This window comes from Pseudophryne corroboree (assembly GCF_028390025.1).
Source record: "Pseudophryne corroboree isolate aPseCor3 chromosome 3 unlocalized genomic scaffold, aPseCor3.hap2 SUPER_3_unloc_18, whole genome shotgun sequence".
Classification (NCBI taxonomy): Eukaryota; Metazoa; Chordata; class Amphibia; order Anura; family Myobatrachidae; genus Pseudophryne; species Pseudophryne corroboree.
This window is the reverse complement of record NW_026967506.1, coordinates 1,086,124-1,111,091: the sequence shown is the minus strand read 5'-3', so window position 1 is coordinate 1,111,091 and position 24,968 is coordinate 1,086,124. Positions and strand designations below refer to the sequence as shown.

The following is a 24,968-nucleotide window of genomic DNA, read 5'->3' as shown; positions in this document are numbered from 1 at the left end:
TTTCATCCAGATAGAGCAGTTCTTCAAACTAAATCTGGACGCCTTCCTAAGGTGGTTTCTAAGTTCCATCTTAATGAATAGATAGTAGTTCCGGATTTTCAGGTACCGGACCTCTTTGCGGGAGATGCATCACTGGACGTAGTTCATGCTCTATGGATCTACATGGATCGTACCAGTGCCATCGGAGGGACAGACTCACTCTTCGTCTTATACGAAGGATGGCCTGCCAATAAACAAACTCTGGCTAGATGGCTTTGGATGACTATTTCAGAAGCATACTTCCTAGCTGATCTGCCTATTCCGGATAATGTCTCTGCCCACTCTACTCGTAAGGTAGGTTCTTCATGGGCCTACCATGGTGCCTCAGCTGAACAAATCTGTAAGGCAGCCACATGGTCATCCATTAATGCATTCATTAGACATTATGCCTTTGACACATTTGCCTCTGATTTGACTGAAGGATTCTTCTGTTTAATAGTAGTGTCCCCTCCCTTAGTGGCTGATTTAGGATGTCCCAAGGTAGATCCTGTGGATCACTGTGGACCCTGAAGGAGAAATCGGAGGTTATCGTAGACTTACTTAGATAACCTTGTTTCTCTGAAGTCCACAGTGTCCACAGGCATCCCACCCTGACACACATGATTGAATAATCTGTACACTTACTAACCTCTTCCTGTCCTTGGGTATGGAAGTGTGTGCATGTTCTTCTCGCCTGAATATGTCTACCTCTCGATAAAACTGCACCAGCCTTGAGCTTTGATTCCAACTGAATTGCCTGATCCGGGAGGCGGGAATATAGGGGACTGACTTATTACATCCTGGGAGTCTGAAAAGCTTAACTGTTTGGTGCCCGTTCCACTGTCACTACTATGTATCCCCAAGGCAGATCCTGTGGACTTTAGAGAAACAGGGTTATCAAGGTAAGTCTACCATGACCTCTGATATCCTCTGACCATCCAGAGAGGATTGTACTTCTGTGACATCTTGCATACTGTGATCTTCCCAAGCACCCTTAGGGATTACGATTTTAACAGATTTACCAGCAATACGCATCTCTTCTTAAAACACCTGAATTGAGCCCAGTCTCCAACCTGAAACCCTTTCCTCAATGCAGATTGCCCATAGTGAGTGACCAGTTGGAATTATCCAACATCCAGTCACACGACATATGAAAATGATTACACTGCGGCATCAAGGTCTATATTTTATTAGTCACAGTCTACCTAGGAAGCCTTACTCTATCTAGTTTAGGTGTCTGGATGGATGGTCTTCCTGACATAACTGCTAGACCACTTCTCACAGTTACAGTATCTAAAGTAAATGGGTATTGCATGTTTTCTCTGCTGTTAGTGTAGTTAAAGCAGAAGTTCTTGACTTCCTCTACTTTGACAAGAGGGAAATCAAAGACTTCTATACCAAATAGGAGCCTTGCCTGGGAGCGAAAATGTATGACAAGACATAATGATGTTTTGGATCTACTGTCAGCCAGGGGATTTGTCAAAATGGAGAACAGTCAACTCCATAGTTACCCCTCCACAAAAGTGGTTGTCCAACAAAAGACATATAATCAGGGAGAACACCAGGGTAAGGTCAAAGGATCTACAGGTATCACAAGATAATCTCAGTGTTCATGTGTCCACCATCAGGCAAACGCTGAAGAAGAATGGCGTGCATGGGAGAATAATAGATGAAGCCTCTGCTCTTCAAGAAGACCTTCTGCCCTTTTTAATGTTTCCTAAAGAACCAACTGGATGAGCCAGATGGAAATGGTTTCTGTGGCTGGATGAGCCAGATGGAAATGGTTTCTGTGGCTGGATGAGCCAGATGGAAATGGTTTCTGTGGCTGGATGAGCCAGATGGAAATGGTTTCTGTAGCTGGATGAGCCAGATGGAAATGGTTTCTGTGGCTGGATGAGCCAGATGGAAATGGTTTCTGTGGCTGGATGAGCCAGATGGAAATGGTTTCTGTGGCTGGATGAGCCAGATGGAAATGGTTTCTGTGGCTGGATGAGCCAGATGGAAATGGTTTCTGTGGCTGGATGAGCCAGATGGAAATGGTTTCTGTGGCTGGATGAGCCAGATGGAAATGGTTTCTGTGGCTGGATGAGCCAGATGGAAATGGTTTCTGTGGCTGGATGAGCCAGATGGAAATGGTTTCTGTAGCTGGATGAGCCAGATGGAAATGGTTTCTGTGGCTGGATGAACCTAAAACAGTATTTTTTAGATAAATAAGAAACCTTCTGTTTGAAGAAAACCAGTATTGGCAGAGTTGTGGCTTGGGGTGGCTTTCCTGCCACGAGACCAGGATGGCTTGCCTTTATTGTTGGAACTATATGTTCTGGACTGTACCAACAAATTATACAGGAGGTTGTCAGAGTATATGTCCATGAACTGAAGGTGAGCAGAAAGAGGGGTTGTAATAAGGCAACAGCCCTAAATATACAAGTAATTTCTAGTCCAAGTCCAGATCTTAGTCCAATAGGAATGGTACGGCAAGACCATGTGAAGGGTGTTCAGGGAAGAAAGCCTAGGTATGTATATGAGTTGGAGCAGTTCTGTATGGAGGACTGGGCAATGATTCCTCCAAGCTGATCTGTGAGACTGATGGACAATTACCATACAAGTATTTAAAGTAATTGCTAACGACGAAAGTCTCCACTTATTTAATCCTAGAGGCTAAATGTACTAACCGTCTGGTACTAAACCAAAACCGACGGACATTGCACGTTACTTTCTAAAGAACCTTTATTTACTATCTGTTGGGTTTCAGCTTCAATTGAAATTCACTGGAAATTTAGGGGAACTGTATTTAAAAAAATCTGTTGGTTGGAAGTATTCTGAAGTTGGGTGTTTGGTAGTTTTGACATTGCTTTTCTCTTTTGTAATGTTCAGTTTGCAAAAAATTATCTATAAACCCAAAATCAACCGTTAGTGAATTTACCCCATAATGCTGGATTTATCTCTTTATCGATTTTTATGACTTAAGTGAAGATCTGAACATTTTCTCAGCAAGTATCTTAAGGGCTTACAAACTTTGTCTCAACAGTGTGTGTGTGTGTGTGTGTGTGTGTGTGTGTGTAATTTGGTATATTTGGCCCCCACCCATCAGAAGCAGTTTTATTTTACCCAGTCCCATCACGCAGAGTACATTGTTAAAGGACCAATCCATGAACAAAACATTGATGACTGTACTCTGCATGATGAGACTTGGGCAATATAATGGCTTCTCTGTGTTAGTCTGGTGAGTGCACCCATTTTATTACACATTGCATGGACACCCTGTTTCTTCTGGACCTACCTGGGTTGCTACCCCAGCACCACATTTGTCTATATACATGAATGTAGACTTTACACATTTTTGTGAAATTAGTGTGGGGTCAGAGACTAGTGGGGCCCTCTAAAGCAGGGGTTCTCAAACTTGGTCCTCAGGGGCGCACACAGTGCATGTTTTGCAGGTCTCACAGAATCACAAGTGAAATAATTAGCTCCACCTGTGGACCTTTTAAATGTGTCTGTGAGTAATTAATACACCTGTGCACTTGCTGGGTTACCTGCAAAACATGCACTATGTGCGCCCCTGAGGACCGAGTTTGAGAACCCCTGCTCTAAAGCAATAGTACCACAGCAATTTGCATTGATAAAGAAGCAGAGAGCCAATCCACTGCTCCTGTATGATGGAGAAGTTCATCTAGTAATAGCGGAGCCCCTGAGGCTTGTTACACTAAAGACCAAGAATGTGGCTGTTACTTGGATGTTTCAGTTCTACCATCAATCACATTTCAGGCTTCTTTAGTGAAAGATCAAATCCTTAGTAATAAATAAGGGTAGTCCGCAGGATTTGTACTGTGAAATTGCAGGATTCTGAACATTGTATGCCTCACCACCATATATTTTTCCCAGCAGAACTACGAAAAAATCCATCTGCTCATAATGAGGATGAACCAGTCTCATGTGATGGAGGAATCCTCACAGACAGTGACATTTATACACCCACAGATCATATACAGGATACAGCTACTCATATTATGGAGGAACCAGTCTCATGTGATGGAGGAACCCTCATAGACACCAACATCTATACACCCACAGATCATACACCGTATACAGCTACTCATATTAAGGAGGAACCAGTCTCATGTGATGGAGGAACCCTCATAGACACCAACATTTATACACCCACAGATCATACACCGTATACAGCTACTCATATTAAGGAGGAACCAGTCTCATGTGATGGAGGAACCCTCATAGACAGTGACATTTATACACCCACAGATCATACACAGTGTACAGCTACTCATACTGAGGTGGAACCAATCTCATGTGATGGAGGAACCCTCACAGACACTGACATTAATACATCTATAGATCATACACAACATAAATCTACTTATATTGAGGTGGAACCAGGATCTACATCTAGTTTTGGAAATCACACAGGAGAGAAACCATATTCTTGCTCTAAATGTGGTAAATGTTTCACCAGAAAAATACACCTGAAACATCACCTAAGAAGTCACACAAGAGAGAAACCAAATTCGTGCTCAGAATGTGAAAAATCTTTTCGCTTTAAATCAGATCTAAACAGGCATCTGAGAATTCACACAGGAGAGAAGCCATATTCTTGCTCTGAATGTGGGAAATGTTTCACCAGACAATCACACCTGAAAGACCACCTAAGAAGTCACACAGGGGAGAATCCTTGCTCACAATGTGGAAAATGTTTTGTCAGTAAGTCATATCTGAGAGTACATCAGAGACTCCATACAGGAGAGAGTACTCATTCCTGCCCAGAATGTGGGAAATGTTTCAACAGACAATCACACCTGAAAGATCACCTTAGAAGTCACACAGGGGAGAAGCCATATTCCTGCTCAGAATGTGAGAAATCTTTTAGTTATATATCAGATCTAAGGAAGCATCAGAAAATCCACACAGGGGAGAAGCCATATTCCTGCTCTGAGTGTGGGAAATGTTATACTAGGAATGAAGATCTGAAAAAGCATCTGAGAACCCATACAGGAGAGAAACCATATTCCTGCTCTGAGTGTGGGAAATGTTTTACCTGTGCATCAAGCCTGAAGAGACATGAGCGCTTCCATACTGGAGAGAGACCACATGCGTGCTCTGAGTGTGTGAAATGTTTTACCACTAGTCAGCAACTTCTTATACATCAGAGACTCCACACAGGAGAGAAGCCATATTCCTGCTCTGAGTGTGATCAGTGTTTTGCTAGGAAAGAAGAACTACAAAACCATCAGATGCTCCACACAGGGGAGAACCCATATTCCTGTTCTGAGTGTGGCAAATTCTTTACTACTGCGTCAAATCTGAAAGATCATAAAAGAGTCCACACAGGGGAGAAACCGTATTCCTGCTCTGAGTGTGGGAAATGTTGCAGAACTAGATCAAGTCTTGTTGTACATAAGAGAGTTCACACAGGGGAGAAACCATATTCTTGCTCTGAGTGTGGGAAATGTTTTGGCAGTAAGTCATATCTGAGAGTGCATCAGAGACTCCATACAGGAGAGTCTCCTCATTCCTGCCCAGAATGTGGGAAATGTTTCACCAGACAATCACACCTGAAATATCACCTAAGAAGTCACAACTAAACTACACTTTGCAGAACTTGACTTCCAAGTGGGTTTCCTTCATATTTAACCACTTAACTGGCATGGTCAGATCACGTGTCCCCCAGTTTTTGACATGGAGATCCATTTTGGAGATGTGCATAATATAATATTGAAATAGTTTTTAAAAATACTTTGAAAATTATATTAAATAAAAAAGAAAAAAACAACTATATGAACGGTTTTGAAGGGAAAAAAATCGTCAGTTAAGTGATTTAATGACTCCAAGTTGGTGTTGCGCAGATGTCCTTACTGATACCTGAGCCTTTTTTGCCGCATGACATCAATATTGTCGTAGCTGAGCGAATACAGAGGACTTCGGTACCTTTGCTCTTTGTTCTGAATAATGAAGATAAATAATTTTATTATCCATCTTCCAATGGTTTGTTCAGTTATTTATTTATTAAAAGTTTCTTATATAGCACAGCAAATTCCTTTGCGCTATACAATAACAAATTAAAACAATTTGTAACAATGGTGAAAAAAGACAGTCATAGAGGTAGGAAGGCCCTGAACATAAGCTTACACTCTACAGGGAGGTAGTCATTGGTACACAAGGATAAGTGTTATCTATTACCTAAAGGTCCACCAGATTGGGAAGGTTCTTGGTGGGCTGTATGATATGGTCACACAGTGATGTTGGCCAGGGGTCAGGAGCATGGGAAATTGAAGAACAGGAAAATATGTGGAGGATATGAGTGGGCTCTACAGTAGGGAAGTAATTGGATAGTAAAGATTATGAAGGTTATGTGGGCGGTTTTGTAATATGATAATCTTGCCTGAAGAGGTGAGTTTCCAGGGAGCGCTTGAAGGATTGGAGACTAGAGAAACGCCTTATTGTGTGTGGTAGGGCTTTCCACAGAGTGGGTGCAGCCCAAAGAAAGTCCTGCAATCTTGAGTGGGAGCGAATAATCAATGTTAATGATGAAAGCTGTAGATCTTGTGAAGAGCGAAGAGGTCGGGTTGTGAGGTAGTTTGAGATAAGCAAAGAGATGTACATTGGTGTAGTTTGGTTAATGGCCTTGTGTGTGAGTAAAGGTATTTTATATTGAATACGGTAGAATACAGGTAACCAATGGAGGGACTGACAGAGCAACTCTGCATATAAGGAACATCTAGCGATCTAAGGTTAGCCTCACAGCTGCATTCAGAATGGATTGTAGTGGTGAGAGTCTCTTTTTGATAAGACCAGTGAGATGACTATTCAATAATCAATGCGGTAGATAATTAGAGCATGGATTAGTAAGTCATCAGACTTACACCCGGGGGAGTGGAGCCTCCCACAGGTATTTTGGCAGATCACCGATCTGTGGGGCTGCCCACAGATCGACTTGATGGCAGCTCGGCTCAACAAGAAACTTAGCCGGTATTGTTCGAGGTCCAGGGACCCGCAGGTGGTATCAGTGGATATACTGACAACCCTGTGTCCTTACAGGTTGGTCTACCTGTTTCCTCTGATTCCTTTGCTCCCGATGGTGCTAAAGAGAATCAGGCATCAGAGTCCAGGCAATTCTGATTGCCCCAGACTGGCCTCGGAGGGCTTGGTACGCGGATCTTCATGTTCATCGAGGACCCTTGGCCTCTGTCAATGAGAAGAGATCTTCTGCAACAAAGACCGTTTGTCTACCCGGACTTACGGCGGCTTCGTTTGATGGCATGGCGGTTGAGCGGAACATCCTAGCTCGAAAAGGCCTTTCCAAAAGGGTTATCGCAACCATGGTTCAGGCCAGAAAATCTGTGACGTCAAAGCACTATCATCATACCTGGAGGAGATATGTCTCTTGATGTAAAGAGCGCAAGTATCCTCCAGCGGATTTTCACTTGGGACGTATCTCATGTTTCCTCCAGCCTGAAGTGGATATGGGCTTGCCTATTGGTTCTCTTAAGGTCCAGATTTCAGCCCTCTCAATTTTTTTCCAGAATAAGTTGGCAGTGTTGATAGAAGTTCAGACCTTCTTGCAGGGCATTCTTTGTATACAGCCTCCCTTTGTGCCACCAACGGCACCATGGGATCAGAGTGTGGTATTGGAATTTCTACAGTCCTCCTGGTTTGAACAGTTAAGGATGGTAGAAGACAAGTACCTCACATGGAAGATGTTGTTAATGACCCTAGCTTCTGCTAGGCGTGTCTCAGAATTTGGGGCCTCATCCTGTAAAAGTCCATACTTGGTCTTTTATGAAGACAAAGCAGAGCTCCGGAGTATGCAGCAGATCCTGCTGATGGTTGTCTCTGCGTTTCATCTGAACCAACCTATTGTGATTCCATCAGGTACTGGCATTTCTGACCCTCCGGAGGCGTTGGATGCTGCGCGAGCTTTGAAGATCTACATCAAGAGGACGGCTCAGTTTACAAAAAACGGATTCCCTATTTGTGCTTTATGATGCGCAGAAAAAGGGTTACCATGCTTCTAAGCAGTCCATTGCCTTTTGGATTAGGCCGACTATCCAACAGGCCTATGTGTCGGCAGCCTTAACTGTTCCATAGTCTCTGAAGGCCCACTCTACAAGATCAGTGGGGTCTTCCTGGGCGGCTGCACGTGGAGTTTTGGCCTTGCAACTATGCCAAGCTGCTACCTGGTCGGGGAAGAACACCTTTGTGAAGTTCTACAGGTTTGATACGCTGGCCAAAGAGGATACCCAGTTTGGGCAGTGGTGCTGCAGACGTCTCCGCACATTCCCGCCCATTCTGGAAGCTTTGGGACGTCCCCATCGTACTAAGAACCCAGTATCCCTTATGGATGCTAGAAAAAATAAAATTTTAATTACCTACCGGTAAATCCTTTTTTCATAGTCCCATAAGGGATACTGTTCGCCCGCCTCAGTGCTTGACTTGTCTGCAGGTTTTTTCTTTTGTAAAAGTTTACCTGTTCAGCTGTTGCTGTTTTTGTTGTTACCAGCTGTTGCTAGTCAGTTAAGTTGTGATGTGCTGGTGTAAATCTCACCACTCGTTATTGTTCTGTTCCTTCTCTCAGGTATATCCATTCTCCTTTGGGCACAGTTTTACCTAGACTGGCTGTAGGAAGGGACATAGAGGGGAGGAGCCAGCACGCCCAGTTGAAGAAATTTAAAGTGCACCGGCTCCTTTGGACCTCATCTATACCCCATTGTACTAAGACCCCAGTATCCCTTATGGACTACGAGAAAAGTATTTTCCAGTAGGTAATTAAAACCCTATTTTTGTATAACCCAACCCTGACTTGTACTTCTCAACAACTTTGTCCCTGACTTGTTTGGAGAGCTCCTTGGTCTTCATGGTGTAGTGGTGTTGCAGCCTTTGGGGCCATTCAGCAAAGTTGTGTTTATACTGACAGATCATGTGACACTTGATTGCACACAGGTGGACTTTATTTCACTAATTATGTGACTTCTGAAGGTAATTGGTTGCACAAGAACTTTTGAGGGGCTTCATAGCAAAGGGGGTGAATACATATGCACATGCCAATTTTCAAATTTTTAGTTATAAAAATTATTTTATATACATTTTTCTCATTTCGACTATTTTGTGCAGATACATCACATAAAATTCAGATGAAAAAACATAAAAATTAAATTACAGGTTGTAATGTAACAATCGGTAAAAAGCCAAGGTGGTGAATACTTTAGCAAGGCACTGTACCGTGAACTTTTCCCTACAATGTCTGTACTGTAAGTCGCTGTGTTCTTTGTTTTGCTCATTGGTTTATGTAGTTTGTTATGCGCTGCGGAACCCTTGTGGCGCCATATAAGTAAACAATAATAATGAGAGAGACCTTATTAATCCAGTATGAAGGTTTATTTATGGTGAGCATATGAAATTGAATCCAAGAGTTATATCTAAAAATCCTAAATGTAGCTTATGTATCATGGGTGCAGTAAAGCTTGTCTGCTGAAGGAAGCATGAAGTGCTCTAAAATGTCCTGGTAGATGGCTCTGTTGACTCTGGTCTTAATATAGAACAGTGGACCAACACCAGCAGATGACATGGCTCCCCATATCAACATATACTGTGGAAACTTTACACTGGACTTCAAGCATCTTGGATTGTGTGCCTCTCCTCCCTTCCTCCATACTCTGAGACCTTGGTTTCCAAATGAGATGCAAAATTTGCTCTTATCTGAAAAGAGGACTTTGGACCACTGAGAAACAGACCAGTTCTTTTATTCTTTAGCCCAGGTAAGACGCTTCTAACGTTGTTTGTTGTTCAAGAGCAGCTTGACAACAGACGGAGATGTTAACTTCATTTTCCAGTAGGACTTGGCACCTGACCACACTGCCAAAAGTACCAAAACCTGGTTCAATGACCGTGGGATTACTGTGCTGGATTGGCCAGCAAACTCACCTGACCTGAACCCCATAGAAAATCTACGGGGCATTGCAGAAAGATGAGAGACATGAGACGGAACAATGCAGAAGAGCTGAAGGCCGCTATTGAAGCATCCAGGTCTTCCATAACACCTCAGCAGTGCCACAGGCTGATAGAATCCACGCCATGCCGCATTGAGGCAGTAATTCATGTAGAAGGGGCACAAACCAAGTACTGAGTACATAGGCATGATTATACTTTTCAGAGGGCCGACATTTCTTTCTGTAAAATACTTTTTTTATTGATTTTATGTAATATTCTAATTTTCTAAGATTTTGGATTTCGGGTTTTCTTAAGCTGTAACCCACAATCATCAAAATGATAAAAAATAAAGGCTTGAAATATCTCGCTTTGCGTGCAGTCAGTATATAATATATTACTTTCACCTTTTAAGTTACATTAGTGGAATTAATTAACTTTCGCCCGATAATTTTCTGAGTTTCACCTGTACAAGTAATTGCTAATCAAAGTCCAGATCTTAGTCCAATAGGAATGGTACGGCAGGACCAAATGAAGGGTGTTCAGGGAAGAAAGCCTAGATATGCATACGAGTTGGAGCAGTTCTGTATGGAGGACTGGGCAATGATTCCTCCAAGCTGATCTGTGAGACTGATGGACAATTACCATACAAGTATTTCATTAAAGTAATTGCTAACAACGAAAGTCTCCAGTTATGAAATCCTAGGGGATAAATTTACTAAAATTCTGTTTTGGTACTAAACCAAAACCAACGGACATTGCACATTGCTGTGTAAAGAACTTCTATTTACTAACACTTTGGTTTCAGCTTCAATTGAAATTCACTGGAAATCCCTTCAGCGCCGTGGCCACCAGTACACTTGGCTGGGTGGGGGGGATTCTCCGGCCACAAACTATCTATTTTTATGACTTATGTGACTATCTGAACATTTTGTCAGCAATTATTTTTAGTGTTTACAAACTTTGGGGGTAATTCAGACCTGCTAATTTGTTAGCAGTTGGGCAAAACCATGTACACTGCAGGTGGGGCAGATATAACATGTGCAGGGAAAGTTAGATTTGGGTGGGTTATATTGTTTCTGTGCAGGGTAAATACTGGCTGCTTTATTTTTACACTGCAATTTAAATTTCAGTTTGACCACACCCCACCCAAATCTAACTCTCTCTGCACGTTACATCTGCCCCCCTGCAGTGCAGTATGGTTTTGCCCATCTACTAACAAATTTGCTGCTGCGATCAGGTCTGACTTACCCCCTTTGTCTCAACACACAGTGTGTGTGTGTGTGTGTGAGATTTGGTATATTTGCCCCCACCCATCAGAAGCAGTTTTATTTTACCCAGTCCCATCACGCAGAGTACATTGTTAAAGGTCCAATCCATGAACAAAACATTGGCCCTCATTCCGAGTTGTTCGCTCGGTGTTTTTCATCGCATCGCAGTGAGAATCCGCTTAGTGCGCATGCGCAATGTTCGCACTGCGACTGCGCCAAGTAACTTTACTATGAAGAAAGTAAGTTTACTCACGGCTTTTTCATCGCTCCGACGTTCGCATTGTGATTGACAGGAAATGGGTGCTACTGGGCGGAAACACGGCGTTTTAGGGGCGTGTGGCTGAAAACGCTACCGTTTCCGGAAAAAACGCAGGAGTGGCCGGAGAAACGGTGGGAGTGCCTGGGCGAACGCTGGGTGTGTTTGTGACGTCAGCCAGGAACGAAAAGCACAGAACTGATCGCACAGGCAGAGTAAGTCTGAAGCTACTCAGAAACTGCTAAGTCGTTTGTAAACGCAATATTGCGAATACATCGGTCGCACATTTAAGAAGCTAAGATACACTCCCAGTAGGCGTAGGCTTAGCGTGTGTAACTGCTACATTCGCCTTGCGAGCGAACAACTCGGAATGAGGGCCAAAACATTGGTGACTGTTCTCTGCATGATGGGACTTGGGCAATATAATGGCTTCTCTGTGTTAGTCTGGTGAGTTCACCCATTTTATTACAAATTGCATGGACACCCTGTTTCTTCTGGACCTACCTGGGTTGCTACCCCAGCACCACATTTGTCTGTATACGTGAGTGTAGACTTTGCTATATATAGATACACAAAACATATACACATTTTGGTGAAATTAGTGGGGGGGTCAGAGACTTGTGGGACCCTCTAAAGCAATAGTACCACAGCAATTTGCATTAATAAAGAAGCAGAGAGCCAATCCACCGCTCCTGTATGATGGAGAAGTTCATCTAGTAATAGCGGAGCCTCTGAGGCTTGTTACACTAAAGACCAAGAACGTGGCTGTTACTTGGATGTTTCACATCTACCATTAATCACATTTCAGGCTTCTTTCGTGAAAGATCAAATCCTTAGTACTAAATAAGGGTAGTCCGCAGGATTTGTACTGTGAAATTGCAGGATTCTGAACATTGTATGTCTCACCACCATATATTTTTCCCAGCAGAACTACGAAAAAATCCATCTGCTCATAATGACGAAGAACCAGTCTCATGTGATGGCGGAAACCTAACGGACCCTGACATTTATACACCCACAGATCATATACAGGATACAGCTACTCCTAGTATGGAGGAACCAGTCTCATGTGATGGAGGAACCCTAACAGACAGTGACATCTATACACCTACAGATCATACACAGTGTACAGCTACTCGTATTAAGGAGGAACCAGTCTCATGTGATGGAGGAACCCTCATAGACACCAACATTTATCCACCCACAGATCATACACAGTATACAGCTACTCGTATTAAGGAGGAACCAGTCTCATGTGATGGAGGAACCCTCACAGATACCAACATTTATCCACCCACAGATCATACACAGTATACAGCTACTCATATTAAGGAGGAACCAGTCTCATGTGATGGAGGAACCCTCACAGACAGTGACATTTATACACCCACAGATCATACACAGTATACATCTACTCATATTAAGGAGGAACCAGTCTCATGTGATGGAGGAACCCTCACAGACAGTGACATTTATACACCCACAGATCATACACAGTATACATCTGATATTATGGAGGAACCAGTCTCATGTGATGGAGGAACCCTCACAGACAGTGACATTTATACACCCACAGGTCATACACCGTATTCATCTCGTATTAAGGAGGAACCAGTCTCATGTGATGGAGGAACCCTCACAGACACTGACATTAATACATCTGCAGAACATACACAACATAAATCTACTCATATTGAGGTGGAACCAGGATCTTCATCTAGTGCTGAAAATATTTATACTTCTGTTAAACATAATAGAAGTCGCACGGGAGAGAAGCCATATTCGTGCTCTGAGTGTGGGAAATGTTTTACCAGAACATTAGGTCTGATATCGCATCAGAGACACCATACAGGGGAGAAGCCGTATTCTTGTCCTGAATGTGGTAAGTGTTTTACCTGTACATCAAGCCTGAAGAGACATGAGCGATTGCATACTGGAGAGAGACCACATGCATGCTCTGAGTGTGGAAAATGTTTTACTACACGATCACAACTGAAACTGCATATCCAGAGTCACACAGGGGTGAAGCCATATTCCTGCTCAGAATGTGGGAAATGTTTTCCTATATCATCACAACTGAAACTGCATATCCAGAGTCACACAGGCGTGAAGCCATATTCCTGCTCAGAATGTGGGAAATGTTTTACTATAGCATCACAACTGAAACGGCATATCCAAAGTCACACAGGAATAAAGCCATATTCCTGCTCGGAGTGTGGGAAATGTTTCACCAGACAATCATACCTGAAATATCACCTAAGAAGTCACACAGGGGAGATTTCTTGCTCACAATGTGGAAAATGTTTTGTTAGTAAGTCATGTCTGAGAGTGCATCAGAGACTCCATACAGGAGAGTCTCCTCATTCCTGCCCAGAATGTGGGAAATGTTTCACCAGACAATCAAACCTGAAAGATCACCTTAGAAGTCACACAGGGGAGAAGCCATATTCCTGCTCGGAATGTGAGAAATCTTTTAGCTGTACATCAGACCTAAGGCAGCATCAGAAAATCCACACAGGGGTAAAACCATACTCCTGCTCTGAGTGTGGGAAATGTTATACTAGGAATGAACATCTGAAAAAGCATCAGAGATGTCACACAGGAGAGAAGCCATATTCCTGCTCTGATTGTGGGAAATGTTTTGCCTGTGCATCAAGCCTGAAGAGACATGAGCGCTTCCATACTGGAGAGAGACCACATGCGTGCTCTGAGTGTGTGAAATGTTTTACCACTAGTCAGCAACTTCTTATACATCAGAGACTCCACACAGGAGAGAAGCCATATTCCAGCTCTGAGTGTGATCAGTGTTTTGCTAGGAAAGAAGAGCTACAAAACCATCAGATGCTCCACACAGGGGAGAACCCATATTCCTGCTCTGAGTGTGGCAAATTCTTTACTACTGCGTCAAATCTGAAAGATCATATAAGAGTCCATACAGGAGAGAAACCGTATTCCTGCCCAGAATGTGGAAAATGTTGCAGAACTAGATCAAGTCTTGTTGTACATAAGAGAGTTCACACAGGGGAGAAACCGTATTCTTGTTCTGAGTGTGGGAAATGCTGCAAAACTAGATCACATCTTGTTGTACATAAGAGAGTCCACACAGGGTAGAAACCATATTCTTGCTCTGAGTGTGGGAAATGTTTTGGCAGCAAGTCATATCTGAGAGTGCATCAGAGACTCCATACAGGAGAGTCTCCTCATTCCTGCCCAGAATGTGGGAAATGTTCCACCAGACAATCACACCTGAAATATCACCTAAGAAGTCACAACTAAACTACACTTTGCAGAACTTCACTTCAAAGAGGGTGTCCTTCATATTTAACCCTTTAACTGGCATGGTCAGATCACGTGTCCCCCAGTTTTTGACATGGAGATCCATTTTGTAGCTGTGCATAATATAATATTGAGAGAGTTTTAAAAATACGTTCAAAACTATATTAAATAAAAAACAAAAAAAATACTATATGAACGGTTTGGAAGGGAAAAATCGTCAGTTAAGTGATTTAATGACTCCAAGTTGGTGTTGCGCAGATGTCCTTACTGATACCTGAGCCTTTTTTGCCGCATGACATCAATATTGTTGTTCTTGAGAGACCCCTGAGGATGGTACCTTTGCTTTTTATCCTGAATAATGAAGATAAATAATTTTCTCTTACATCCTAGAGGATGCTGGGGACTCCAAAAGCACCATGGGGTATAGACGGGATCCGCAGGAGACATGGGCACACTATAAGACTTTGAATGGGTATGAACTGGCTCCTCCCTCTATGCCCCTCCTCCAGACCTCAGACTTTGTGCCCAGGAGTGATGGGTCACACACTAGGGGAGCTCTACTGAGTTTCTCTGAAAATACTTTGTTAGGTTTTTTATTTTCAGGGAGGCCTGGCTACAGGCTCCCTGCTTTGTGGGAGTGAGGGGAGAGAAGCAGACCCACTTCTTAGTTTAAAGGCTCTGCTTCTTAGGCTACTGGACACCATTGGGTCCAGAGGGTTCAATCACTTGGTGCGCCTAGCTGCTTGTTCCCGGAGCCGCGCCGTCACCCTCCTCATAGAAGCCAGAAGAAAGAAGCCGGGTGAGTATAGAGAAGATCAGAGGACTTCAGTAATGAGGTAGCGTGCAGCGGTCGCGCTGCACGCCATGCTCCCACACACTTCTGGCGGCACTTGCAGGGCGCAGGGGGTGCGCCCTGGGCAGCATGGTTACTGGAGCATAATCTGGCCAAAATATATATGTCTGCAGTGCCTAGGCACTTGATATAGCCCCCGCCAGTATAAATATTTAAAATTCGAGCGGGACTACAGCGCGCCGGTGAGGTGGCGTGGCTTATCCCTCACAGCTTACCAGCGCCATTTTCCTTTCACAGGACAGAGACCCTGGCCCGGACCTCCACTCTCCTGCACAAGTAACGGAGCAAAACGTGTGTGGGGGGGCACAGTAATTTGGTGCGATTAACCCATTATAATAGCAGCGCAAACAGGTCTGAGGCAGTGTGTATTGCTCTCAGTACCGGGATAGGCGCTGGGGTGTGAGTGGTAAACTCCCTCTGTGTTTCTCTAACAGGCTTTCCTGTGGGTCTGTCTCCTATAGCCAGTGTGTTTGTGCATGTCGGTACGTGTGTGTTGACATGTCTGAGACTGAGTGCTCTTCCCCGGAGGAAGTTGCAGTGGGGGCAGATAAGGCGCTGGGAGTGACTGTCGGCACCGCCGACTGCTGATTGGGTGGATATGTTGAGTACATTGAATGCGAATGTGGCGTTATTGACTGAAAGGCTGGATAAATCTGATTCTCAGACGCAAACGTGGAGAAAATCCATGGAGGACGCCTTGTCTCAAGTACAGGCCCCCTCGGGGTCACAAAAGTGTTTTTTTACCCAGATGGCGGATACTGATACCGACACGGACTCTGATTCCAGTGTCGACTATAGTGAGACCAGTTTAAATGCGAAACTGGTTAATAGTATTCAGTACATGATTGTGGCAAATAAAGACGTTTTACATATTTCTGAAGTACCTACTGTTCCTGATACAAGGGTTTGTTTGTATAAGGGAAAAAGCCTGAGGTGACGTTTCCCCCCTCTCATGAGCTGAACACTCTTTGTGAAAAAGCTTGGGAATCTCCTTACAAAAGGTGGCAGATTCCCAAGAGAATTCTAATGGCATATCCCCTTTCCCCTCTGACGACAGGGAAAAGTGGGAGTCATCTCCCAATGGGGACAAGGCTCTGTCACGACTGTCCAAGAAGGTGGCGCTTCCGTCTCCTGACACTGCTGCCCTAAAGGACCCTGCGGATCGTAAGCAGGAAACGACCTTAAAATCCATTTATGTCACTATGGGTGCGCAGCTCAGACCTGCCGTGGCGTCCGCATGGGTGAGTAGTGCTATTGGCAAGTGGGCAGATAATTTGGCATCTGACATGGATACTCTGGATAGGGATAGCATTCTTTAGACTCTCGGTTATATCAGAGACGCTGTGGCTTACCTAAAGGATGCGGCGCGGGATATTGGCCTCTTGGAATCAAGGGCCAATGCCATGGCAGTCTCGGCCAGGAGAGCGCTGTGGATTCATCAATGGAATGCTGATGCCGACTCCAAGAAAGCTATGAAAGCTCTCCCTTATAAAGGTAGGGTCTTGTTTGGTGACGGCCTTGCTGATCTGGTGTCTACAGCTACAGCGGGTAAGTCATCCTTTCTTCCTTATGTTCCTGCAAAACAGAAAAAGACGCTGCATTATTAGATGCAGTCCTTTCAGCCTAATAAATACAAAAAAGGAAGAGGGTCTTCCTTCCTTGCCTCTAAAGTTAGAGGAAGAGGAAAAAGGTCGCCTGCTGTACCAGGCTCCCAGAAGCAGAAGTCCTCCCCGGCTTCTGCCAAGTCCACCGCATGACGCTGGGGCTCCTCTACGGGAGTCCGTACCGGTGGGGGCGCGCCTCCGACTCTTCAGTCAGGTCTGGTTTCACTTGGGCCTGGATCCTTGGGTGTTAGACATAGTGTCCCAAGGGTACAAACTGGAGTTTCAAGAAGTGCCCCCCCCCACCGATTTTTCAAATCAGCCTTGCCAGTTTCTATCCCAGAAAGGGAAGTAGTGCATGCTGCGATACAAAAGCTGTGTCAACAGCGTGTCATTGTCACGGTACCCCCGTCTCAACGGGGAGAAGGGTTTTATTTGAACCTATTTGTCGTACCGAAGCCGGATGGCTCGATCAGACCGATCCTGAACCTAAAATCCCTCAATCTGTACTTGAAAACTTTCAAGTTCAAGATGGAATCTCTTCGAGCAGTGATTTCCAGTCTAGAAGGGGGGGATTTTATGGTGTCAGTCGACATAAAAGATGCCTACTTACACGTCCCGATATATCCTCCACATCAAGCTTTCCTGAGGTTTGCGGTTCAGGATTATCATTGCCAATTTCAGACGTTGCCGTTTGGTCTTTACACGGCCCCGAGGGTCTTCCCCAAAGTAATGGCGGAAATTATGGTACTCCTGCGCAAGCAGGGTGTCACAATTATCCCGTACTATGACGATCTCCTGATAAAGGTGAGATCAAAGGAGCAGTTGTTAAGAAACGTGACACTCTCCCTGAGAGTTCTGCAACAACATGGTTGGATTCTAAATTTGTCAAAGTCACAGTTGATTCCGACAACTCGGCTGCCCTTCTTGGGCATGATCCTAGACATGGAACTACGGAGGGTGTTTCTTCCGGCGGAAAAAGCTCTGGAAATCTAGACCATGGTCAAGGAGCTTCTGAAATCAGCAAGAGTGTCGACCATTACTGCACTCGGGTGCTGGGGAAGATGGTTGCAGCCTACAAAGCCATTCCGTTCAGCAAGTTTCATACCCGGGTGTTTCAGTGGGACCTGTTAGGCAAGTGGTCCGGGTCTCACCTGCACATGCACCGGAAAATAAGTCTATTTTCCAGGACGAGAATATCTCTCCTGTGGTGATTTCAAAGTTCTCACCTCCTAGAGGGACGCAGATTCGGGATCCAGGATTGGGATGCAAGTCTCCGAGGCTGGGGAGCAGTCACACAGGGAAAAAATTTCCAGGGAAAATGGTCCAGCCAGGAAGCTTGTCTGCACATAAACGTTCTGGAATGAAGTGCCATCTTCAACGGCCTTCTGCAAGCGGAACACTTTCTTTGAGGTCTACCTGTCCTGATTCTGTCGGACAATGTAACAGTGGTGGCGTACATAAACCGCTAGGGCAGAACAAAGCAGAGCAGCAATGGCGGAGGCCACTCCGCTGGGCGGAAAAACATGTAAGCACTCTGTCAGCTGTCTTCCTTCCGGGCGTGGACAACTGGGAAGCAGATTTCCCCCGCAGACACTATCTCCATCCAGGAGAGTGGGGTCCTCATCCCGAGGTTTTTGCAGAAGTGACAAGTCGTCGGGGAATTCCTCACATAGACATGATGGCATCTCGCCTCAACAAGAAGCTTCAGAGATATTGTTCCAGGTCGAGGGACCCTCAGGACAGTGCAGTGGACGCCCTGGTGACTCCGTGGGTGTTTCAGTCGGTATACGTGTTCCCTCCACTTCCACTCATTCCAAAAGTGATAAGGATCATAAGAAGAACAAGGGTTCAGGCGGTACTCATTGTTCCAGATTGGCCACGGAGGGCCTGGTATCCGGATCTTCAGGAATTGCTCATAGAAGATCCCTGGCCTCTTCCTCTCAGAGAGGATCTGTTACTGCAGGGGCCGTGCGTCTTCCAGGACTTACCGTGGTTGTGTTTGATGGCGTGGAAGTTGAACGCCAAATCATAGCTCGAAAGAATATTCCCAGGGAAGTCATCCCCAATCTCCTTAAGGCTAGAAAGGAGGTCACGGCGAAGCATTATCACCGTATTTGGAGAAAGTATGTCTCTTGGTGTGAAGCCAAGAAGGCTCCTACGGAGGAGTTTCAGCTGGGTCGTTTCCTCCATTTTTTGCAGGCAGGTGTGGATGCAGGCCTGAAATTAGGTTCCATTTAAGTGCAGATTTCGGCTTTATCTTTTTCCTTTCAAAAAGAATTGGCCGCCCTTCCAGAGGTTGACTTTCATGAAGGGAGTACTTCACATCCATCCTCCGTTTGGGCCACCCGTGGCACCGTGGGATCTTGACGTGGTGTTGCAATTTCTTATGCCTCACTGGTTTGAACCTTTGCGAAAGGTTGAGTTGAAATTTCTCTCTTGGAAGGTGGTCATGCTTTTGGCCTTGGCGTCCACAATACGGGTGTCGGAATTGGCATCTTTGTCTCACAAGAGCCCCTATTTGATTTTCCATGTGGATAGAGCGGAATTGAGAACTCATCAACAGTTTCTGCCGAAGGTGGTTTCTTCGTTTCATATAAACCAGCCTATTGTGGTGCCTTTGGCTACGGATGCCTTGGCTGTCTCAAAATCTCTCGATGTAGTCAGAGCTTTGAAAATTTATGTCGCCAGAACGGCTCAAATTAGGAAATCAGAGGCTCTGTTTGTCTATATGCTCCCAACAAAATTGGGGCTCCTGCTTCCAAGCAGACTATTGCACGCTGGATCTGTAATACGATTCGGCATACTCATTCTACGGCTGGATTGCCATTGCCGAAGTCGGTGAAAGCCCATTCTATCAGGAAGGTGGGCTCGTCTTGGGCAGCTGCCCGAGGACTCTTGATGCTTTAACTTTGCCGAGCAGCTACGTGGTCGGGTTCAAACACTTTTGCTAAGTTCTACAGGTTTGATACCCTGGATGATGAGGACCTCATGTTTGCTCAATCGGTGCTGCAGAGTCGTCCGCACTCTCCCGCCCGGTTTGGAGTTTGTTATAGACCCCATGGTCCTTTTGGAGTCCCCAGCATCCTCTAGGACGTAAGAGATAATAGGATTTTAATACCTACTGGTAAATCCTTTTCTCATAGTCCGTAGAGGATGCTGGGCACCCGTCCCTGTGCGGACTGTTTTTTTGCAGTAGTATTGATAGTTATTGCTTCTGTTACACGGAGGTTGTGTATCGGTTATGTTCAGCTTGTTGCTGTTTTTAGTTTATGCTGTTAACTGGTATTGCTTAAAAGCCATGTTGTATGGTGTGTTGTAGTGTGAGCTGGTGTGTTTCTCACCCTTGGTTAACAAAAATCCTTTTCCTCAAAATGTCTGTCTCCCTAGGCACAGTTCCTATAACTGAGGTCTGGAGGAGGGGCATAGAGGGAGGAGCCAGTTCACACCCATTCAAAGTCTTCTAGTGTGCCCATGTCTCCTGCGGATCCTGTCTATACCCCATGGTCCTTACAGAGTCCCCAGCATCCTCTACGGACTAGGAGAAAAAGATTTACCGGTAGGTTTAAAATCTTATTTTAGTATCCATCTTCCAATGGTTTGTAAATATATTTATTATTTATTAACAGTTTTCTTATATAGCGCAGCAAATTCTGTTGCGCTTTACAAGTGGAAACCGTGATAACAAAATAAAACAATTGGAAACAACATTGAGAAAACGAGACTGGGTAATAAAAGACAGTCATAGAGTAGGAAGGCCCTGAACATAAGCTTACACTCTACAGGGAGATAGGCATTGGTACACAAGGATAAGTGTTATCTATTATGTAAAGGTCCACCAGATTGCAAAGGTCCTTGGTGGGCTGTATGATATGGTCACACAGTGATGTTGGCCAGGGGTCAGGAGGATGGGAAATTGAAGAACAGGAAAATATGTGGAGGATATGAGTGGGCTCTACAGTGGGGAAGTAATTGGATATGAAAGATTATGAAGGTTATGTGGGCGGTTCCGGAATTTGATAAGCTGCCTGAAGAGGTGAGTTTCCGTGGAGCGCTTCAAGGTTTGGAGACTAGAGCCTTATTGTATGTGGTTGGCCTTTCCACAGACTGGGTGCAGCCCAAAGAAAGTCCTGCAATCTTGAGTGGGAGCGAATAATCAATGTTGATGAAAGCTGTAGATCTTGTGAAGAGCGAAGAGGTCGGGTTGTGAGATAGTTTGAGATAATCGAAGAGATGTACATTGGTGTAGTTTGGTTAATGGCCTTGTGTGTGAGTAAAGGTATTTTATATTGAATACGGTAGAATACAGGTAACCAATGGAGGGACTGACAGCGACTCTGCATATAATGAACATTCAGTGATCTGAGATTAGCCTCACAGCTGGATTCAGAATAGATTGCAGTGGTGAGAGTCTCTTCGATAAGACCAGTGAGATGACTATTGCAATAATCAATGCGGGAGATAATTAGAGCATGGATTAGAGTTTTTGCAGTGTCTTGTGTAAGGTATGGGCGTATTTTGGATCTGTTTTTTTATATGCATGTAGCAAGAGTTAGAGACAGATTGAATGTGGAGAACAAAGGACAGTTCAGAATCGAGGATGACTCCTAGGCAGCGAGCTTATGTGTAGGATTGATTGTTGAATTCTCAACAGTGATAGCGATATCAGTTTGGCAACTGCTATTGGTTGGTGGAAATATAATTAATTCTGTTTTGGAAATAAGTTTGAGGTGACAAGAAGACATCCAAGAGGAAATGGCAGAAAGGCATTCAGTGACACGGACCAATACTGATAATGACAAATCAGGACAGGATAGGTAGATTGAGTATCAACCGCATACAGATGATATTGAATCCAAAACAGCTGATTAGTTTGCCAAGAGTTGTGATATAGATTGAGAAAAGCAGAGGACCTAAGACTGCGCCTTGCGGTACTCCAACTGAAAGAGGTAGCGAAGAGGACGTAGAATCAGCGAAGCAGACACTGAAGGAGCGATTAGATAGGATTAGAACCAAGAAGGGCTGTGTCCTGTAGACCTAGGGATTGTAGTGTTTGTATGAGAAGAGAGTGGTCAACAGTGTCACATGCAACAGAGAGATCTAGAAGAATAAGTAGTGAGTAATGGCCTTTGGACTTAGTGACTAAATCATTCACTGCTTTTGTCAGTCTGTCTTTGTGGAGTGTTGGGAACGAAAGCCTGCCTGAAGTGGGTCCAGTAAATTGTGTGAGATAAGAAAGTGTGTGAGCCGAGTGTAGGCAAGTCTCAAGTAACATGGAGGGGCACGGGAGCTGAGAGATGGGGTGGTATTAGAGAGTTTGGGTCAGAATTTAGTTTTTTATAGAATGGGAGTAATCACTGCATGCTTGTACCAGTGGAGACAGAGATTACAGATGTTATTTAGGGTTGGGTTGAGCACAGGAGACAGATTTACGTATTTATGAGGGTATTTGCTCCAGAGGAGAGGTAGTAGTGTAGCAGGATGAGAAGATTGTTGATACTTTATCTTCACTTCAAATCCTGGAAATGACTCTACTACTGGCTGATATATTCATTGCTTTTTATAGCTCTATTTTTCACCCACATCACATAATTGTACTGTTTGTATCTTCTTACATCTAATAATAAACTGTGTAACAATAATTTCATAACCCACTGTAGTGTGTTCTGTATCTGTACTGGAGAGTGCCCCAACAAAAAGAGTCTTCTTTCTTTGGTTTATACATGATATCTGACTCTAGGGTTCACCACCAACCTTGTGATTTAGTAGGATTTTGCCATAATATATGATGCCCTATATGTTGGTTCTATAATACTATACACGTCTATTTGATCCTAATTGGATCAGGTCAGTGCGGATTCACATCTTCCCTTTTGTTCCATGAGCGCAGGAGACTTTATCTATTTGTGAGGGTATAGGCCCAAGAGGAGAGGTAGTAGAGTAGCAGGATGAGAAGAGTGTTGATACTTCATCTTCATTTCTTGGATCAAATGAAGAGAGAGAGCGGGACAGTTCAGCTAGGGACTGAGCATGTCACTGGCTGAAGAAGGGCATACAATTTAATCTCGAATCTTATGTTACGATTCTTGGTCTTACTATGGAAGAATCATAAAATAAAAGGAGTCCAGGAATCATAGAGAAGAAACAGAGGAGTATCTTGAAGATGGAATTTGATATAACTGAAATAATTCACTGTAGTTCAATATCCAGTTGGTGAAGAGAGAAGCCACGCTGAGATGAGACTGAAGGCCTAATTCAGATCTGATCGTTGATGTGATAAATTTAGCAGATTTACGATCCATCTCTCAGACAGATCCATACACCCCCCCCCCCCCGCAAGGGTGCAGAAGTGCTTTTGCACCCGGCGAGTAGCTCCTGCGTCACTGAGCCGCCGTCACCGCCATGCCACCCCAACGGCCCGGACACGCCTGTGTTGCCCGGAACGCGCCCTGCCAACGGGGTTCTAATGCCGTTGCTGCACCCCCTTCCTCCTCGAGCACCAGTGAGATGCTGTTAGTATCTCACTGGGCTCCCGGGGGCACGAGCTCACTCTACAATGTGGTCAGACTGCGCAGCCGTTGCAGCTATGCAGAGCGAATGACCCCCTTAGTCGTGGTGATGTGGTGACGGTATTTGTAAACCAATAATATGCGGCTTAATTGCAGTAAGGAAATTCACGGCAGACATGCGACTTGGTCATGGTGAGGTTATCACAGTGGAAGTTCCCCTCACTCACATGAAGGAATGGTAGCTGCCAGGGAGTGATGGTGTAGATCAGGGATGAGGAACCTTCCGCCCTCCAGCTGTTGTTGAACTACACATTCCAGTATGCCTTGCTACAGTTTTGCTTGGCCATGGTAAAACTGTTACAGGGCATGCTGGGATGTGTAGTTCAACAACAGCTGGAGGGCGGAAGGTTCCCCATCCCTGGTTTAGATGATAACACCGCAGTTAGATAGATCAGCGTCTGGGATGCAGTAATACTGGAGGCAGAGGCAAGATGACAAGGTACTCAATACGGTTCCACTGGATACACAGCAGGATTCTCCAGACAAGGCATGAACCAGCAACTTGACATTAGGTGTAAATATAAGCAGCACTTTGGAGCTGGTCAGATGAGCTTATAAATAAGAGTCCACCAATCAGTCTCAAGCAGGAAGAGTTTCCCATTGAAACAACTAGAAGCAGCTGTAATACTGCAGGAGCCCTGACAGCCGGGAAGATTCCCAACAATAGTCTCCCGGCAGTATCCCTGGCATCCTGGCTGCCAATGAATGCCGGCTGGAAACTAGCGTCTTCTGGCAACCACAGGGAGCGATCTGCGTTGGCTCATGACATCTTATCAATCTTGTCTTTGAAGTAGGAAGCAAGAACTTGCGCACTGGTAGTGGCTGGTGAGGGAGAAGGGCTGGTGAGGGAGGAAGGCTGGTGAGGTGAGGGAGAAAGGTTGGTGAGGTGAGGGAGAAAGGTTGGTGAGGTGAGGGAGGAGGGCTGCTGAGGTGATGGAAAATGGCTGGTGAGGTGAGGGAGAAGGGCTGGTGAGGTGAGGGAGAAGGGCTAGTGAGGTGAGGGAGGATTAAGAAGTGATTTGAATGTAGTAAAAAGTGGCTTGGGGTTAGAGGTTTGAGCAGAGATGAGCATTTGGAAATATGTTTGGCAGTATACATGACAAGGATACGAGTGGTAAATAGTGTGACAAGAACACTGGGATAGTGTTTGAGGGCAGGTATGTTTGTCCCAGGTTCTTGTCTTACATGTTT

General features: G+C 44.7%; 1 protein-coding gene across 3 annotated transcripts in view; it reads left to right on the top strand.

Annotated features, from left to right (window-relative positions):
- Positions 1 to 15,164, top strand: part of LOC134983563 (oocyte zinc finger protein XlCOF22-like) — a 46,682-nt gene extending 31,518 nt beyond the window's left edge. Inside the window, exon 3 of one of the 3 annotated variants that reach the window (XM_063949217.1) lies at positions 12,407 to 15,164. In XM_063949217.1, coding sequence (XP_063805287.1) covers positions 12,407 to 14,589 — 2,183 coding nt within the window. In that variant the 3' untranslated portion in view covers positions 14,590 to 15,164. Of the gene's footprint in view, positions 1 to 3,900; positions 10,293 to 12,406 lie in introns of those variants that run through there. The other 2 variants (XM_063949219.1, XM_063949218.1) reach the window with 2 other exon arrangements.
- Positions 15,165 to 24,968: the final 9,804 nt, after the last annotated feature.